Source organism: Xiphias gladius, chromosome 20 (assembly GCF_016859285.1).
Source record: "Xiphias gladius isolate SHS-SW01 ecotype Sanya breed wild chromosome 20, ASM1685928v1, whole genome shotgun sequence".
Lineage (NCBI taxonomy): Eukaryota > Metazoa > Chordata > Actinopteri > Istiophoriformes > Xiphiidae > Xiphias > Xiphias gladius.
In genome coordinates, this window is record NC_053419.1 from 11,098,198 (window position 1) to 11,111,255 (window position 13,058).

Genomic DNA, 13,058 nt, shown 5'->3' on the forward strand with positions numbered 1-13,058 from the left:
TGTTACTGTGACTTTAGGAGAGCACACACTTCACTCAGACATGAAAGCATTTTACAACTCATTTGCAGTTTTTAAAATAATAAAATTGTTGTTTAATGGTAATTTTGTCATGATTTGATTGATTAAAATTTATTATTTTCCCAGCCCTAATGTTTTGTGTGTGTGTGTGTGTGTGTGTGTGTGTGTGTGTGTGTGTGTGTGTGTGTGTGTGTGTGTGTGTGAGCACTTCCAATTTGTTTCAGATTGCTGTCCAGCTCAGCTGCTGCTCTCCACATTTGACAATTCTTAATCTGTTTGAGGAAGCTCAGCGGCTAGTGCGACACTCTCAGACACAGACACACACAAGTATTTCTGGCCTTTTAACTAGCTGACACTGGGCAGGGGCACCAGATGGCCGTTAACAGCTTAAACTTCTGGTAAATCTGTTTAATTGGGACAGCTCTGGTCCTCTGACTGGATCGCAGCCCAGTGAAGTGAGAGGTGGCAGAAGCTCGTTTGGCTGCCATTACGAGAAGCCGAGAGTGTTTGGCAGAAGAGAGAACCGCGGGCACTGATGACAAGGGGCCGGCTAAGTGGCCTGAACCTTCTGCAAAAGAGGAGCAGGGATCAGCAGGTCAAACCCTACATTACAGGGGTAGGAGCTCTTGGATGGCTGTTAGATCCCTCTTGACATCATGAATCATACCAGACTGTCTATGTGTATGGGATAGAAAGATAATTGTTGGGATGAAGGTGACAATTCTTTTTGCTTCAACAGAGGAGCAGATAGAGAAAATACACACAACACATATGCATGTTTTTTTTGTTTGTTTTTTTTTTACATGGAAAACACACACACACACACACACACACACACACTCAGCACATTTACCTTTTTTTTTTTTTTTTTTTTTTTACCAAAACACAAAGCTCAATTCCTCAAACTGAAGATGCATTTCTAAAGAAATAATACATTCATTCCAAGCGATGGCGATGAGGATAGGATAATATCTTGATAGATTAGACAAACAGATTAATTACTTCATGGCTAAAACCTGAGTTATTCAAAAGTATTTTCATATGAAACTGCACAACAATGCACATCAAAAATAAATGATGCATCATTATTCTCATATCTTATGAGTAATATTTGCATGACTAAATCTATGCTAATATATTCATGTGATATATACACAGATCGGCATATGGATTATTAATGTATATGTATGTCTTCGGGGTTTTAGATTATCTGAGAGGTCCGGTCAAAACACAGAACCGTGTTATGACAGAATTACTTTCAGCGATTTTTCTGAAGCACTTCAGCCTCAAAAAGTATGTCCTTGCAACAGAGTTGTGACTAAAAGGGTATTTCTTATTTGTACACACTTGACTTTTTGATTCTCCTTTTGCTTTCAAACTCAAGAGGCAGAGAGAGTTGATGTGGGTAGTCCACTTGTCTCCACTTTTTCTTCATTTTTTCTTTTGTTTGTATTATTTCGGCCCTTTTTGTTAGTCTTTGACCCTCACTCTGGAAATGAAGAAGAACAGAGACACAGCATCATTTAGTTTGTCTTCAGCCTCCTTGTCCTGCCACCCCTCTTCCTCCTCTCCCAGCCCTCTCCAGGATGAAAGCAGGTATGACTGTTTTATATTGAGCGGATGGGTGGAGCACTACAGTTGAGCAATGTTCAGTCATTGGATCGGTTTGGTTCCTCCTGGCGCTGGAGGGCTCCGCTGCACCCATCATCCTGGTGTCTTCGTCACAAGAAATCCTCGTAGTCCAAGAGTTTGGAGTGCTGGCGTGTCTTCCAAAGTCGGTAGAGGCGGAAGTCGAAGTACATCTCAATCATCTCTTTGCCTTGATTGGTAAATGAGGCAGGAAAAGTTTGAATTATGCATTTAGGGAAGCAGAATCACTTTGTTATCCAGGAACAATATATTGGCAGGATTTTCTGATTTCTTTACTATATCAGCAAACGAAAACATGCCACAATACATAGTACGAAAACAGTAGTATGCGGTTTTCTGATTAGCGACAGATGCTTACATGAAGGTAGGTGTGTGTGTGTGTGTGTGTGTGTGTGTGTGTGTGTGTGTGTGTGTGTGTGTGCGTGCGTGCATGCGTGCGCACATTTTTAAATCCATCTATCTATGCTCTTTATTATCTTCTGAGGGACTTTGGACCAATCAAGGTGTGTTTGTCTTTTATACAAAAACAGATGTTAAAGCTTTCAGGGAAGTGGAGCAGAACTGAATTGCAGTAGGGTTTATAAGTAGTTTCATAGTAAAAATAATCATAATGCTCTGTATTCAGTAAATAGTATTTCTGCTTCTTATAATAAAAGGGGAATGCTCCGCATTGAATTTTAGGTTAGCCTCATTAAATTTGTTTCTTTCAATTCAGCCTAGTATCCTAAGAATTACATTCATATTGGGTGATTTTTCACCTCACAATTTATGTCCAACGCCAGTATTTAGTGTTAATGCAGGAAGTAATGTGCCTTTTATAGAGAGAGCCGTAAAGTAAAGGTGAGGAGATCGGGTTGGTGGGTTGGCGTTTGGCGGGTCTGACATTCAAGCAAGCGATCGGAACGTTTTTGACCTGTGTTGATGTGTGTAAATTGATTTTCTCTTTGTTGTACAGTAAATGCCTATGTCATGTGTAATTTGTAAATCCAAAGGAATGCAGATGTTGGTGCCTTTTTAATGGGCAGGTAGCAGGCAATGTAGTTATTGGTGCACTAAGAGTACATGAGGGGATAGAGAACATGTCTCTATGGAAACGTTTAGATGAAAGTGAAAGGCTGACGACAATGAAGTCTGAGTCTGAGTGTAACAAATGAGTTTCGAGTTGTTCCTGGAAGAGTAGTCTTTTGTTGTACTGTCTGTTGTGCTGAATAGAGCATATGTATGTCCTTACTCCCACCTGCAGCTAGGGAGGAAAAGAGTGGGTTTAAAGAAGGTGCAAGAAGTAACGAGACCACTTTTTCATTTGTGGTGGGTGTTGAGCACAAGGTGTAAAGTCTATATGACTTGGATCACTTGCATTAAAAAAAACAAAAAAAAATTCACATCCAACTATGAAACACCATATCAAAACACCACCCAAAAAAGGCAGATTAAGACAGCAATTGAAACACTGTTAAAGTAAATGAGATTTTTCTATAAGGGAACAGCTGTTTGAGCAAGTTTCTACTGCAGATGTTAATGCTGGACATATGGCAGTTTGCTTGGGTCAGTTCATATGCATGTGTATGTGTCCTTTTGATCGGCATGTTTGAGTGTGTTTGCATGTGATTGTTCAGACCTACCCTGTGCAGACAGCTCCAGCGGTGACTCGAACTCGACAGAATAAGGCCTCATCAGATTCTTCAGTTTCTGGAACAGCTGTTGGGCCGAGATAGGAAAGCAAACACCAATTAATCCCACTGCACTTGGACACACTCGCAGCAGGGGAGCCTGCATCTTCAAACTCAACATGCATGCACACACACAAACATAGAAACATATAGAAGAACTGCAATGAATCCAGTTCATTACTGCCAAAGAGACATATGCACTTCCTTCCTGTGCAGGTAACAAGGAGGACAGGAAATGAGATGAGAGTATAAGTTGCAAAGGTGTTACGTTTTCCTTCTTGGCTTCACATGAGCTCTCTGTATTTTCATGAAACAACATACTTTTTCAAAAGCACAGTAAGATGTCCCACATTAAGAGTATTATGTTTGGGATATTACAGGAAACGAAGATTAAAATCAAACAGTTAACGAATCTGTAAAATGGAAGAATTTGAGATACTGGCTGGTATCCTGCATTTTTAGTACTGTAAGTGTTTTTTTTTCTCATACGACAAAGACATCAAGAGCTACATTTAGGCTAATATGACATTTAGTGCTAAAGTAATTGGTCAATTTAAAAAATTCATCAACCAAAAACGTCAAACATTTGTAGATTCCTGCTCATAAAATTAGAGAATTTAGTTTGGGTTTTTTTCAGTATTATATCATTGTAGATGGTATACTGTTGGGTTTCCAAGTGTTGGTCAGACAAAAAATAATAATTTGAAGACATCCCTTTGAGCTCCGAGAGCTTGTGAGCTTGTTTTTTTTAGACAAACCCAATCGAAAGAAAAAAAAACTGATGTATTAATCAACAGTGAAAATAATCATTAGTTGCAGCTTTAATTACATAATCACTGTGATTGTGAGCTGTACAGCAGTTTTAAGTTTTTCACTTGTCTCCTGCAGTTTATTGCCTCACTGACGCTTTACTGTCTACATTAAAAATTGAAGCTCACTGATTTGTTGCTTGGATTAAGTCAAGAGGGATCTCGATACCTCCCTGTCAGAGAAATCAAAGGCCAAATTTGCCTTCGTTTTTCGGCTTTCATTTCTTGTGTTTGCAGTCCTTTGAAAAAGATAAAAGAAGAAAGCTCTCTGCCAGATATAGAGCAGAGGATGGTTTGGGAGACAGCATGGCTTGTCTGTAGGGCAGAGATAGCTGCAGGTAAATAACAAATCTCAGATCATTTGTTTCATGTTGGGCAGTTTCTTTTCTGTCCTGGGTGGCTTCTTGCAAGCCCTCACTTGCCAAGACTGATTCAGATTTGATGCTGACAAAAGCAAAGCATGCTAGAAAATCCCTGGACGAAAACTGGGTCGCACTGTCTCTTTGACCTGCTCACCTGCTGTTCTCCACCCCCAGCCTTTGTTTCCATTCTCTCAGCCTCCAACCCGTGTTTCAAAGCAGCTATTAGATTGTTTGAGTGCTGTATTTTCAAGTGCAGCCTGTCCATATTTCACATGGCAGTGCTTTCCAGTTACCACAGAGCACCAACATTTTTTCTCTTTTACCAGCCAGTTTATGTTTCGCCTTATCCAGGTATCATTTCCATCACATTCACTTTCCTGCATATGTCACTCCTCTAAAATCCAAAACAGAGAAACTGAGATCAGAGCAAGACGACATTAAAGAGACAATTAACATTACAAAATCAGCTTTTGTTGTGCTTGACAAGTCAGATCTCTTTGATATTTTCTGAGTGATTTTATTAATCGTGCATTCACCAATATGATTTTACTTTTCAAACAGAGAGGGGGTGGTTTAAATTTACCCCTCTGACGAAGTCAACCCGCTCTAGCACTGCTACAGGCTCATCACAATATTTATAAGATTAAACATACACCTTGTTACATTATATCAGGGTTCTGTGAGTGAGTGTCTGTATTAAGTTGTGACTTGAGGCACTTGGTATGTATGGCTTGCTTTCAAATTTGCATTTAAGAGAAGTTTAGCTCAACGTGTTTGAAATCACGGCCTCTTAATTGAAGTCCTGTTTTTTTACTGTTGTTTATATGTTGTATGTTTGCAAGTAATTGTGATGCGCTGTCTGGAGTGCAGCATTTGGCAGCATTTTTAACTTACTGTTTAAAAATGGATTGAATGGGGAATCAAGCTTTCTCCGTTTAAACTCTGGCTAAAAGAGGCAGGGAGCGAGTGATGTGTACTGTTGATGAAGATAAATAAAACAGTGCCCACATACGTCTGGCCATGTACTCTAGTTGCCAGTGGAGAACAAGTTTGGAGTTGCCCAGAATGAAAAGCACAACAACTAGGTCAGTGCAGGGAACATTTATACATCCTAAAAATTGTATGTGTGTCTTCTGCAAAGTTACAAGCAAAATTCATTAACTGTATTTTCTAACTGTGCTGTTATAAAGACTTCAACAGACAAATGTGAAAATATCACTGTGGGATCTTGGAACTAAGCCAAACCCAAAAAGGAGAAACACACCAATTTTGTTGTTTTGGATCTCTTGAAACCACTGCATTTATGTTTGTCAGTAGGGGTGGAGATATCGCTGATGTGCTGTCTGTTTTGCAGACTGCAAGATTATCCATCAGCCCCGGAGACATTTTGGCAGATACGACTGGAACACACAGACAGGTCAGACAAACACTGCTGGCTATAGCGTGTGTATTTGTGTGCGCGTGTGTCTGCCAGCTTGTTTGAGTGTTTTTTATTTTATTTTATTTTTTTTGTGTAAGTGTGTATGTGGCTATGTGTTTTATTATTTGTTCATGCCAGGTAGAGAGAGGTAGAGCATCACTCAGCAGTGCTCCTCAGCTATATCCAGCAACATTACTCAGTGTGAGATAATAGTCACATGTGGAGAAAGAGAAAGGGAGTAATACAGAAAGCTAGCAGGATGCTGATTATCAGACAGAGATAGGAACAGACACAGTGTGCATAAATATGAAAGCAGATGGCAGCAAACCAGGAAATGAGTACAAAAGGAGGCAGAGACAAAATTGGGCAGAAGCGAGCACGAAGAAGTGTTTACTGTAATGATAAGAGACAGGGAACCAAAACTCTATAAACCTTGGGCATCCTAAGTTATTAAATCCATTTATGTGGCGCACAAGCCTAGATTTTCAACTTGTTATGATTTAAGGTGGAATTATAGTTCATCATACACTGAGTCACGGTGTACAGCTGTCACACTGTAGGTGCCATAGGAACTGATTTATGGTTCAGTTTGCTTTCACCCATTGATATCTTCTAATTTGTATAGTCCAATATCACAAATCACAAATGGGGGCTTAATAATCTGTACATCATTATGACACCCTCTGTCTTTAGACCCTCATATCGGATAAGGAAAAGTTCCCCCCAAAAACCCCTAATGCGACAAAATGGAGGAAACCTCTGGAAGAGCAACAGAGGGACCCCTCTTCTACGACGAATTTGAATGGGCACATAATTAATTTTGTCTGTATGGTGAATATATTCTTGTGTATATGTGGTGTCATACAACTGGTCCAGATATCCTTGCATATATAATAAATCTTACTATCCTAACAGTGCTTGCTTTCTTAATGATATTGGCCTTTTTAATGAGTGCCAAGAGTCCTGAGGATGAGTGTAGGAAAACAGGCAGTCTGCCAAGGTTGTACAGTTGACGTTGATCCACTTGTTTCTGGTTACTCCGCTGCCTAATTTTGTTGGCAAGCTAGCATGTGAGTTCTTTGATATATTGTCATTGTAGTGTAAGGCAGCGATTTTTTTTTACAACGCTGATTTCGCCAACTACAATGAAGAACCCAAAATACTTTCACAAACTTCCTTTCAAATGCTTCAGAGTCGTGATTATCCAATTAGCATGTCTTTGCCTGCTATTGCCCTCCTCCATTTTCATTTATTAGCTTAGTTTACTGATTGGTCAATAGTATGGCATTGCATCAAGCTGGTAGTGAATTTTAAGAAATGCCCCCCAGCTGGATCACAAGCAAAGTGCTTCAGATTGTTGTATAAGCTTATAGACTGTAATTTTAGAATTCAAACAGGTCAGTACTGTAACTAACCACCTTTAAACAAATGTTTGAAATTCAGATAAAAAATGACAGCCCTAGTGTGCAGCACACATCTGAAAAGCAGAGTTCAGACATGGAACTAAACTACTCTACATCAACTAGTGAGTGACGCAACTTTTCTGCCATTAGCTCCCCTCTGGGGAGTTTGTTCTCAGATTTGTCCATCATTTCATTCATAGTGTTTTTGGACGAGTGGGGAAAATAAAGATCTGTGTGCTAGCTAGTCTGGTATCTGTCAGGTAGCAAGTTCGTTAGCTCGGTCATTAGCAGACTAACATCACACAGTTTATTGAAAAGACCTATTTGTACCATCAACTTCTGTTTCACAACAGTCTACAAACCATGCATCGTCTGTGGAGCAGAACTCCAACAGAGCAGGGTTGAATAAAAATGGATGGTGCCACACAACTGAGCTACAATAGCTTCCTCCATTTTTTTGCCCTCTAGCTCCCTGTTCCTTCAAAGATCAGCACTGTCAAGACAGCTTGCTGTTGGTGAAGAGTACAAATTCCAACGTCACAGTTCACCAAAGTTGAGCTTCATGCAAAGGATTTGCTCAGATTTACCTCGCCCCCACATGCAAATCCGCTATTTGCAGCAATTCCATTGAAATGAATTTTGCCAAAAAAATTTTGCAGTTTTAAATCCAGGTGTGACTGGGCCTTTCAATATGTAAAATGTTTCATATGAAATATGAAACATTGAAATTATAGTGGTTTTCAAGATGAGCTTTTATGTTTTTCAGTCCTGTTTTTTGAAAACCTGCTAAAATGAATATGGGAAACAGTGAGTTAGGGTTTCTGTGCGTGAGTGTACAGTATGTGTTGTGCATTAGTGTCTATATACCTTTTCTCCATTGGGGTTGCCCAGGACATAGCATCCCATTATATGGATGAGGTTGGGCTCTGGGTTGACTTTACTCATGAAGCGACTGAGCCTCCTCCAGAATCTGAACAAAGACAAGGCTACAGTTACATGGGCCAGTGTTTTTCTTGGATTGACAGTTGCCATGAAATTAAGCAACATGAAAATGACCCTGTCCTCTTCACACACACCACGGCAAGCATTCAGAAAAAACACATTTCTAACACGCCACTCCAAATGTATTAGCTTACTGCTGTACTTTTGCACTGAAGCAACTGTTTGAACAGAATATCTTGCTAGGACAGTTATGGAGCGGAAGGTGAGCCTTGTGTTTATATTCCTGATACAAAGTAAACATCACCTATTCAAAGATGGTTCCCCTTGGAGAGATGCATCACTCAAAAAAGTAGTAGATCATACTCATAACTGGCAAACAAGTATAGGGAGAGCACTGCATGGTCCCGGTGGAACATCTTTCATATAAACAAGTGGGAGAGCTTTCGCAGAAAGAGTATTAATATTCTGAAAATAGAGCAAAGAGCATTTACATGACAAATTTGTTTCAGGATTTGTGATTGGGAATGAGCCAGTTTATTCTGATAGAGGTGTTTACATGAGGAATTTGAATTTGATTCGGGCCTTATTCTGATCATAGATTAAATAAAGGGCTCAGTGAAAATCTAGTTAAGGTATCTTAATGATGAAATACTGGTTGTTCTCAGTCATGTTTTCTATGTCTTGCAAACACCACTGTGCTTTAGAAGACATGGACAATGTGAATTGCCATGATGTTTGACAATAGAAGGCTCTAGGTGAGAAAACTAATATTCATTGAACAGAGATGGACCCAGAAGTCCAGCGGTAACTCACTGGCTCATATCCTCCTCCTTTTCCACCTTAGCGAATGTTGCCACTTTATTCTTCAGTAAATACAGATGACCGGGGCCTCCCTAAGAAAGGCACACGAGTAAAAAACATTATCACAACTGCTAACTTGCCTCCTCCTAATTAAGATCTTGGGATCTTAGTTCCCAAAGGAAGTTATTTAACACAGTTTAGCTAGTTATTCAGGGAATTCCATATACATTTTACGAATGAGCATATAACCCCATTTATCCGTGGGGAAAAAAAAAACATACATGGAATACGGTCTTAGTTTTTTCTTTGTCGCCTTGTTCCTCACCTGACAAAAGATGAGCATCCTCCAGAACTTGCTTCCTCTCCTGTAAGCTGTGAGCTTCTTCTCTATTTCCTCTGTGGAGAGAGAAAAAGATTTGGAAGGATTTGAATGACAGTGGCCAAGAATGGCAAGAGAAAGGAATATGAAAGAAAAAACAAGAAACAGAGTAGAGAGAGAGAGAGAGAGAGAGAGATAAATGCGAACAGTGAACACAAACGAGATCTCTGGAGGGTGAGTTCAAGTACAGGTGTAATAATAGACAGCAGAGACACTAACAGAAGATGTAGTTCAAATTGAATTCAACAGTGTTTACATGAGGCAGCAGGAAATTTCACAGCAAAATAAAATAAGGGGTATGAAAGACCGTAAAATGGAAAGCTGAAATCTGTGAAATGTGTAAATTATTCATTGACGTTCTTTCAGTTACTCTGTGTGAGCTTTATTCCATGCAGAATTCATTACCTGGGTTCTTTTACTGTATGTGCTTCTGCTATGAGCAACAGAGGATCATTTTCAAAAGGCAGAAATCAAATTAAAGACAAAAGCGAAGTCCTTTTTGCAGGATTTTAACTGGTGCCCAATGAACGGACCATTTACAGACCTCAGCTATTTCTTGGAGATTTGATTGCAGGTAAGGTTTAGCCTAAAGCTATTTTCTGACCTTTAACTCCCACAGTATGAGTCAGAGTTCAGACTCCACTCCTCAGGCAAACTGCTGCACAGTTCAGGTTAGTGGTGATGGATTTTCTTACCAGAGGGGGGAACTCGTATCATCTACATCTTTTTATAGTCATGCAAAATTTGTGTGTGTATAGGTTTATTTTTAAAAATAAATAATGTGTCTATTATTACTTCTTACTAGTTCAACTCATGACACAGCTTCCTTCAGCTGGACACTAGTGTTGCATTTATTTTTTGCCTCATAAAAGTTTGCAATTGTTGCCATTTTCCATTTCATATTTTTATCTTCCATTAATATAGTCATAATTATTTTTCTAGAATATTCTTTGTTCTATTTTATTCACTACTCTAATTACTATATGTTAATCACTTTATTGTGATAGTAAAGGTCTATTAAATACGGGTGAAAAAGGAAGATACAAATGTACACAGAAATACTCACCCAAAATATCATCAAAAGTTGCATGTTCATGATCCTGAGGATTAAGGAATTCACATAAAACATTGTCATTTAACATTTTAAAATACTAAAACTTACATTACAATACAGAAAGTACAGTATGAAGAGTGTAAAGAAACCTGTCTCTATCAAATAACACATATTTTTAAAAGAAGCAATTTATCTATATACTTGTACATAGTATATTAGTACAACCCTGAGACAGGGTTACCATGTATTGTATTGTGTGTCTTTCTTTGCAGCGTGTCTCATGTTTCGGTGTATTTGACTCACATAGAGGATGGGGATGATGGAGGGGTCATCCCTGCGGATTATAGTGGGAACATACTCCGCCTTGGGGACCTTAGAAGAAATCAGCTAAAGGGGACGGAGAAACAGAAGAGGGAGAGGAAAGATTGGTTGAGTGGGATGTGAGGAAAAGGGGGGTAAAGTTGTGGAAGTGAAGAGAATAGCGGAGTTTCAGGGGGGAAAAAGCAGAGCAAAGAGGGGAAAAAGCAAACTTTATCACATCCTCAGGCCTGCAGGGGAAAGTACAGCACTATTTAATATGCAGAGTGCTATGGCAGAGAATGATTTAGAGAGATTACAGGTAATGCAGCAGATTATCATGCTACAGTGCTTTTTTTTTTTTCTTAGACCAGTAATCAATATGTAATCCTACAAAAAACATTTTCTAAAACAGTTATTTTGTTGGACCTCATTAACTACAGATGGGGGAAATAAATAGTCTATATGTTAAAGCAAGCTGAGGATTGTAATTGTTGTTCTTCATCATAAAATGTGTAAATCGACACTAAAAGTAAGGGTTAAAACAACACTGTTACTTCTTTTTGTTATGAGTGTGAGACATGGGACAGAAATGAGAACAATAATACAACTAGATTAAGGGAGGATGCTATACCAGCAAAGGATTTACTGAAACATCAAAACCGTTAACTGTAAGGTAATTTCACAGTTTAACTAGAATGGCTCTCACTAGAGCTCATACCTCCGCCACGGCCAAATACTGTCGAAAATGTCGAAAAATGCCCTGTCTCGCAATGTTACGTAAAGTGATAAGAAATATATCTAAAAACGGGTTCAGTACTTTTTGTGTAATCCTGCTGACAAATAAACAAACAAACCACAACCTCCCTGTTGGAAGTAAGGACAGTGACAGTTGATGACTTAATCTGTTTGTAAACACTTTAATATTTGATTCAGTATAATATTGTGAGCTTCCTGCTGAGTCCTCATTTCCTCATCCAGTCCCCCAATTATAGATATTTGCATTTGATTAAATAATCTACTACGATTTTGATCTCCTACCATTATTTTGGGAGGTATAAAGTCGTCTCCCTCGCAGGCGAGCCGCTCCATCTCTCTCTCCTCCTCCCAGTCTATAGCGTCATCGAGGCCTCCTTCGTCCAGGGTGCCACAGGAAGTCTGCAGGTCTCCGCCTAGAAGAGAATATAACCCACCGGTGAGGAAAGGGACTGGAGATAATGGGGTGTGGGCCAAAGTGTTGGGATTGGAGCAGGAGGCAAGAAAGGTGACACAGAAAGAGAAAATGAGGGAGTGAAGGAAGGATGTGTCCAGGAAGTGGAGAAAGGTGAGAGTGGAGGAGAGGAAAACAGATGGAGCTTGTCAGTAATGGCAGTGGCATAATAAAATGACAGATGGAACAGGAGAGAGCTGAGACAGCTGGCAGAGTCAGAAAAAAGAATGACTGAGTGTGGATACAGGGTTTCTGGCGTTAACTAATAAGGAGCGTTATGAAAACCTCACTGGGCTCACAGGGCGGCTATTCTGATTCGATAAGGTGCTAGGTAGCATCAGGTCGTGCTTCTCTGACATGTAATCATAATGTATATAACACACTATTTATACTTGCAAAAGTTACCATTTAGTTGATCATTTTTGTATCTGTGATTGTCAGTATTGACAATACACAGCTTGAATTAGTTCACACCTAGTGGAGGAGTTATTAATGTGGTGTCCAACTCATTCGTGTATTTGTCCATTGTTTGAGAGTTAAAACTCTCCAGAGACTCTACTTTTTTGTAGTTTGAAAACAGATAGGATGTAAAGTTGCTGTGTGTCTTTAATACATGCGAAGGTAAATCAAGGTTGTTTCTTTTCGTAACAATGTGAGCAGCCTTGAATGTTGTCCTTGTACCAACTCTGGTATAAAATGGCTTTGACACTGCAGTTGTAAGTTTGTCATGTCAAATGAAGAAATGACTTTTAAACTGAGAAAACGTAAAGGAAAGCAAGTCTGTCTATAATGACTATCCCTGTGACTCAACATTCATTCAACTCAATATCTTAAGTTTATTGAATTGTTTTCTCGAGTTCATTTAACTTAACTCAGTTAGTTTTAACCTTTTGAAAATCATAAGACGACGTTGAACTCACTATTTAACTTAATTCATAACTTCAACCTGAGTTCAGTTATCTCACATTTTAAATGATTTTACAGTGTAGAACCAACAAGGACACTATTATTTTAGCACAAGGAGAAAATCCAACTAATTAATT

The 13,058-nt window shown here is 39.1% G+C and overlaps 1 protein-coding gene across 1 annotated transcript in view; it reads right to left on the bottom strand.

The window, feature by feature from the left end:
• Positions 1 to 971: 971 nt before the first annotated feature.
• The window catches only part of LOC120806535 (NMDA receptor synaptonuclear signaling and neuronal migration factor), a 38,807-nt gene continuing 26,720 nt past the window's right edge, over positions 972 to 13,058 (bottom strand). The window contains 8 exon segments of the mRNA XM_040157817.1: positions 972 to 1,837; positions 3,291 to 3,366; positions 8,200 to 8,302; positions 9,088 to 9,167; positions 9,401 to 9,471; positions 10,521 to 10,554; positions 10,812 to 10,895; positions 11,847 to 11,977. Of these exon segments, the coding sequence (XP_040013751.1) occupies positions 1,740 to 1,837; positions 3,291 to 3,366; positions 8,200 to 8,302; positions 9,088 to 9,167; positions 9,401 to 9,471; positions 10,521 to 10,554; positions 10,812 to 10,895; positions 11,847 to 11,977 (677 nt within the window). The 3' untranslated portion in view covers positions 972 to 1,739.